This window comes from Nematolebias whitei, chromosome 21 (genome assembly GCF_014905685.2).
Source record: "Nematolebias whitei isolate Nwh7 chromosome 21, NemWhi1, whole genome shotgun sequence".
Lineage (NCBI taxonomy): Eukaryota > Metazoa > Chordata > Actinopteri > Cyprinodontiformes > Rivulidae > Nematolebias > Nematolebias whitei.
Window position 1 is genome coordinate 1,473,663 of NC_056518.1, and position 6,832 is coordinate 1,480,494.

At 44.4% G+C, this 6,832-nt stretch overlaps 2 protein-coding genes across 2 annotated transcripts in view; one reads left to right on the forward strand and one right to left on the reverse strand.

The window, feature by feature from the left end:
- The window catches only part of atrn (attractin), a 280,476-nt gene extending 274,947 nt beyond the window's left edge, over positions 1-5,529 (forward strand). Inside the window, exons 34-35 of the mRNA XM_037695258.1 lie at positions 1,539-1,653; positions 5,041-5,529. Of these exons, the coding sequence (XP_037551186.1) occupies positions 1,539-1,653; positions 5,041-5,165 (240 nt within the window). The 3' untranslated portion in view covers positions 5,166-5,529. The remainder of the gene's footprint in view (positions 1-1,538; positions 1,654-5,040) is intronic.
- A 162-nt stretch (positions 5,530-5,691) lies between these two features.
- Positions 5,692-6,832, reverse strand: part of LOC119427623 — a 64,616-nt gene continuing 63,475 nt past the window's right edge. Inside the window, exon 4 of the mRNA XM_037695259.1 lies at positions 5,692-6,073. Within this exon, the coding sequence (XP_037551187.1) occupies positions 5,692-6,073 (382 nt within the window). The remainder of the gene's footprint in view (positions 6,074-6,832) is intronic.

The following is a 6,832-nucleotide window of genomic DNA, read 5'->3' on the forward strand; positions in this document are numbered from 1 at the left end:
AGGCACTCATGTCTATGCATGCTCCAAGTGATAGCTTGTATGTCCTGTTCATGATACTGTTCCTCAGAAAGAACAAACGTGCAAAATGGGTCAGTACCTGAATATCATTACTCCCTATGTGTATTCTTAGTGTGTGTCAGTTTTCATGAGTTCTGATGAATCTGCATATTTAGAGCGTGTTGTTACGAATGTGAAAAGCTGTTATAGTCCAGCGATGTTCCCACATGGATCATTAACTCATCTTCAGGGACTAGATACCAGGCATGGAGTGGGGCTGAATGTGTGCACATGTACATGCACTTAAAGGGCTATTAGTGAACGAGCACACAGAGAGCCAGTGTAAGGAGTGTGTGAAACCATGTCATGGCCCATTTTCTTGGCTGACTCTGGAATTCTAAACACAAGGCTAGCGACATGTGGAGTTATCTGTATGCTGGCACGGCTGTGGCATTCTTCATTTTCAAATCCTCAGTTGAGGTAAACCAATGAATATTGTACGAGGTGAGCCCCAGCTGATCCTGACGGTGTTTACAAGGAGGGAACTCATCTTCACATATGGATGAAATGCTGATCAACAGCAGATAGTGGCACTATAAAGTCAGCTGTGCTGGACAGCCTGTGTGCACTGCAACACAAATCTCCACGCGCAGCACTTCTGTTTCATTTCCATTTGCTGCGCTCACTGCATGTGTGTAGAACTGTCATAAAATTGTCCACAACAGGGGATTTTATGTAGGGGTCGACAATTTGTGACTGCAGATCAGTGTGTGGGTCTCTGCAGAAAATAAAATATTTAGTTTTGCACTGAGCATATTGCTGACACAAACAAGAACAGTAGCAGCAAAGCTTCTGTAATCACTCATATTTGATAAGCTTGTGGGGTGTAATCATCGACGTCAGAAACATTTTTAATGTGTGTGTGTGTGTTTTGGGGGGAGGGGGGGTTCCTGGGGGGTCCTCCCCTGGAACATTTTGAATACAGTAGATGCCATTTCCTGCATTCTGGTGTATTTTAATGGGTTGCTAAACATTTACGTTTACTACATTGTAAATATTTGATTCAATAACTATTTTAAAGAGCAACAAGAAGTAGCCTGACCAACAGCTCTCCTTGTGTGAATAGAGCACACTCTGCTTCTCTCAAGCATCCTAGGCCCCCCCCCCCCCCCCTGTCGAAAACTGCCGGAACTCGCGTAGTGCTAAGCTAGCGGCACCATGACGTTAAGCTAGTGCACAAAGTATAGGTGCCCCCACCTCCTCCCCCCGTGAGTGCCCTGCCAAGGCAGATGACCGAGGAGACACCGCATGTAGTTGTTGTAGGTAAACCCAGAGTGGACTTTTAGTGGTTTTGGATTAGTTCACAAAGAAATAGAAAGAACTGGATGAACTAATATTTCATAGTCCACATGTGGGGGAGTCCAAACAATTTTTTTTGTTTTTATGTGGTGATGGGGGGACACACATCCCCTTCACATATAATTGTTGTGACGCCTATGGGTGTAATACCTTGTTCTTTTTGGATTCTTTTCTGTCCACAGTCTGTTCCTAAACCCATCGCCCTTGAGCCTTGTTTTGGCAACAAAGCTGCTGTGCTCTCCATCTTTGTTCGGTTACCCAGGGGCTCTGGTGGCATCCCTCCTCCAGGACAGTCTGGTAAGTTACAGCAGATTCTTCTTTTTTCTTTTTGGTCTGATACGTCATCACCTGCCACCAAAAGGCAAAACTGGAGGATAATGTTTTTGGTGTGCCTGTTACCAAATTATCTTATGAACCACTGAATGAAATTTAACTTTCAAAATAATTATTAGATGTAATTTGTGTAATATCTTTGTTTAAAATTTAGCTATTAACTATCACCAGTGACTGTTAGGAAAATATCTTGTGAACCACAGGACAATTCTTTAATGAAACTTTCAGAGAATGGTCATCTGTTGTTCTTTTACAAAGGATCAACTTTTGAAGCCATCCTAATTCAAGATGGTCGTTTCAACCACCTCATGTAGAAAACACGAACTCAGTCACATATACAGATACTGAGCCAAAGTTTGATGTGATAGAAGCTGCGAGTCACACACAACACATTCAACATACAACACATAAAAGTTCGATCGTGCATATTATGTTCAAATTTTGACCAAAACAGCTAAACTCCAAAAAAAAGTTCTTAGTGTAAAAGTCTTGTATGAAAGGCGGTGGTGAAAATGCAATTAAAGAATTTTAGGCTTTTTAATCAGGGCTGTTTGATTAGCAGCTTGTTCTGTTTGCATCCATACTTAAGAAAGTAGAAAGTGCGGACCTTATTTTTGCTCTCTGTTGTCTTAATAATAAGCTGGCATGATGTAATGTGTCATGTGTTTTGTTGAGTTGAATACCTGCCCTCTCCCTCTTGGAGCGGTGTGTCAGAAAGTCCTTGATCCAAAGACAGTTCTTGTTATTAACGGTCAGACAGCTTGGTCACAAGTCTGCTGGATACAATGGAATGAAATTCTGAACTGAAGTCCATGAACAGCAACTGAGCATACCTCCCCTGCTGCGCTTCAGATGGAGAGAACAGAGTGGAGAGCACTGGAGATTGTGTCTTCTGTAGACCTATTTGCTTTATGGGCAGACTGGTTGAGGTGCAGACTGGAGGAAATCTGGGTACCAGCCAGCTTCTCGTAGCACTTCATTATAAATGTTTCAAGTGCAACTGGCCGACAGTCACGATATTCTTAAAGAGTTGGTTAACGATGAGTCATCCATGACTAAAGGCAGGGAGGGACAGCAGCCTCACTCTGGGACTGGTTGAAGATGCTGATGAGGACTCCAGACTACAGTTGTACTGTTCTTCAGCACTCGTCCAGGGACACCGTTAAAACCCACAGCTTTCCTTGGGTTCATAGCTTCTAGTGTATGTCTCACCTGCTGCTCCTCCAACATGAGGCCATGTTCAGCTTCAAGCTGATGGATGTCTTTAAAGTCCTCAAGTCTCCTCTTTAATCCAGCCTTGGCTTCCCTGTCCTCTCTCTTCAGGCTTGCTCTGGCCACGTGTCTCTCTCTCTGAGCACGTTCTGCGCTTTTCTGTTCATCCAAGGCCTTCTGTGGGATGAACCTGAATATTCTTGTCCACGATGACAGTGGCTGTGCAAAACTCAGTATATCCAAGAACAGCTAAGGTGAACTGCTCCAAGTTCTTATGCTTGAAGGCATCCCAGCTTGTTTCAAAGTAGCCCTGCAGCTGTCGAGAGGCACCTGAAAGGTCTTAGATGTGATATGTGCAGTTTTATGATCAAGGTGTATGCTGGTATCGTGAGCAGGGTCAGGTAGTCTGATATTCCCCTTGTCGAGTATTTAACTTGCTGTGGAATTTGAGTAACAGTCTTTAGATCAGCCTGGTTAAAGTCCCCGGTGATGTGTGTCCTCTGCTTGCTTGTTTCCCTGTTCAACACTTTGGTCGGCCTTGTCGCTGTTCTTTATAATTAAAGAGGTATGCTATGTTAAGATATGAATAGCCTGAGGATATCTGCTGTCTTGGTTACTACTAGTGTCATGTAACAAAGTCCAAGGGTCAAGTTAGCATTAGCATCCAGGTGGAGAAATACAGCAGTGAATTCAAGAGGCAGGTAGACGGGCCTGGATTTAGCAGTCACATGCTCCAGCACCAGGCAGTGGCGGCTGCTCACAGTTTTACTGTCTGTGCTGCAGCTGTTGTCGACACATTCAAGCTCCGCCTCCTTTGTTCTTGCCGGAGGTCTATGCCCTGCCGTGTATTCTGCCTGCTAGCTCGTTAGCTGTGTCCAGCATGGATGAATCAAAGTTTCTTTATTTGTCATTCTCACATGTGGTGGAACGAAACTGTGTACACAGAGTCCCAGTTACATCCAACAAAAGTAAAAATTGTAAAAGAAAAACAGTAATAAGATCTAAGATATGAACTAAGAAATACACTAAACTAAAAATACACTAAGCACTAATAGTGCAAACCGTTACGTTTAACAACAGCAGCACAAACATGAGTCTGTGTGAGCAGGTGAGTACGAATAAACACAGCAACATGAAATAAATCAGCAGCATGAGATCAGCAGCACATATGAACAATCGAGTGGAATTACAGTGATTTTTTTTTTTTCACAGTGATAATTCTGGTTAGAGATTCATGAGTCTAACAGCCTCAGGGTAGAAGCTGTTCCTCAGTCTAGTGGTTCTACACTTAATGCTCCTCAACCTCCTTCCTGCGGGGAGTGGGGCAAAAAGTGTGTGTGCTGGGTGAGTGAGGTCCTTCATGATGCAGGTGGCCCTCTTCCTGCATCTGGAGGTGTAGATGTCTGTGATGGTGGGGAGGCTGACTCCAACATCTTCTGTGCAGCCTTCACCACTCTCTGCAGAGCTTTTCTTTCTGCAGCTGTGCAGCCTCCATGCCACACATTGATGCTGGAGCACAGGATGCTCTCCACTGCACACCTGTAGAAGGAGGTGAGGACTGAGCTTCCAGACCAGCTCGTCTCAGCCGTCTGAGGAAGTAGAGTCTCTGATGAGCTTTCTTCATCAGGCTGCTGGTGTTGTTGCTCCAGTTGAGGTTGTGGTTCAGGTGTACACAATGAAGAGCAGTCTTTCACGATGCTGTTTGTAGTAACCAGCAGCATCAACTCATCCATTTTGTTTTGTTAGCAAGTGATCTCACATTGTCTAGCAAAATGCTGGGAAGCAACAGTTTGTGTCCGTTTTTGTAGGCGCCACCATCTAACGACTATTTTTTATTTTTTTACATGAATTAATAAATTAAAAATACTTACCGGTACCTAAATATGTACACACAAATGTTACGTATGTTTTATTGTTGTATTTTTATTCCATGAAATCTTTTTAATCATGAGTATAATGTGTCACAGTGCAAAACATTTTAAGGTAAACTGTTTCAAGACTTAAAAAAAAAAAAAAACATTTTGGGACAAACTCCACTAATTGCACAATATTTGCATGTGTGTGTGTGTGTGCGTGTGTGTGCGTGTGTGTGTGTGTGTGTGTGCGTGTGTGTGCGTGTGTGTGTGTGCGTGTGTGTAGGTCTGGCCGTGGCGAGCGCGCTGGTCGACGTCTCTCAACAGATGTGTGTCGGCTACAAGGAGAAGTCTGGGGCTTTGAGGAACCGTAAACAGCCGCCTGCTGCACAGCCTTCCACCTGCATCTGAGCCCACCTGCTGTGTACCTCCACCAACCCCACACACAATGTTCTTCATCAGCCCCCCCCAACCCTAACCTCCACTCCCTGCTTTAGCACCCTCCCTCAAAAACGTCTGCTGGCCCTGTCATCAGAGGGAGAGGTGCATGCTGGGACGGACGACCAGAACACTTTAGTGAGGTCTGCTGAGTGGAGCCCAGCAGCCCCCCCCCAACAAACCCTTTGGTCCCCTCAAACTAATCAGAACAACAGGATAGAGGGAATGAATGAGAAGGACAGGGAGGAACAAAGGAGACGGTGACTCCTCCTTCCTGCCTCTGAACTTGTTTTCCTCTGCCCAGATGGAGTGGAGGCGGCCATGGCTTGCTGCTAGGAGAGATGATTCAAACCTCAATGTTCATGTTTTGTTTAAGTTATTCTTGCTCTTTGTGTTGTATTATTGTTTTAAAGAAGAAAGTGGAAAAACTTAATTGCACTCAAACACACACACTTCCAAAGGAAACTTTCCAAGACATAAAACCCAGTGAAGCCCATCGTCACCTGCTGGTGTGTTCACAGTCCACACTGAGGCTGCCACCTGTCAGCACGTGCAGCCTGCAGGTGATGGCCGTTACTGTTGGAGCTCGCACGTAGGCTGCCCTGTGTGTGGCCTTTCTGAACGTTTGGCTGCTGAGCGGTCTGCCTGGAGTACAGCTACTCTCCAGCAGCATGTCGTCCTCGCTGCTGTCGTTTGTCCCAACGTTTCCAACAGCCCTCTTGTTGAAACGAACAACAGCTTGGTCCACACACGTCCCTGCTGAGCTCTGCACAAAGGTAGAAACACCGGTGTCTTTGGTGGAGCAGAGCCTCGAGCTCACGTGAAGCAGGTGAAGTGGTGAAGGTGGTGTCTCATTAAACTGGGACTGCTGGGGGCTCAGACTGACAGGCCAGTGTCAGACAACAGGAAGATTTTCAGTTGTGGAATTCATGGTTTGCAACCAGCAAGCCGTGCTGCCATATTTCTCATGGCCAGTTTGTAAAAATCACATCTTATTTTTGTGTACGTGAGGATTTATTGAACCCTTTGAACGTTTTGAGACAAGTTGGAGACTCCCTCACAAATACTATTAAACCAGCAGTCCCAGTCTGGTGAGATACTGGCTTCAGTCTGATTTGTATTATTGCAGCCAAGGCAGCAGTTTTTAGTTGTGGATTGTTTTTTTTGTTTTTTTGCTTACAAAATTCATACTTTTACCAGTTTTGTATGTTTCTGCTAATTGTATGCCTACGACCCTTTGGCTCTCAGTTCAGAGCAGCCTGCAGCAGATTTACATAAAATGTTTTTTATATTAGGAGAAAGTGAAACTGATACTGGAACACACTAAACTCATCATTTCAGTGGTTGGAAGAGTAAAATGGTTTAATACCAGTAAATGCTTTTTACTCTTCTTTAAGGTAATGCTACAAAATGAAATACACTGGAATGAATCAATATAGGCATTAAAATGTTGTTGTTTTTTTGTCAGTAAAAAAACAAAATCCCATCAAAAATACTTTTGTGAAATGTTTTTTTTTTGCCAAATGCACCCCTCAGAAATGTTAGCATTCAAACGCTGGAAGCTGTCATCACCGCTTCGTGTTTCAGTTAGCCGGACCAGTTAGCCGGACCAGTTAGCCGGACCAGTTAGCTGGACCAGT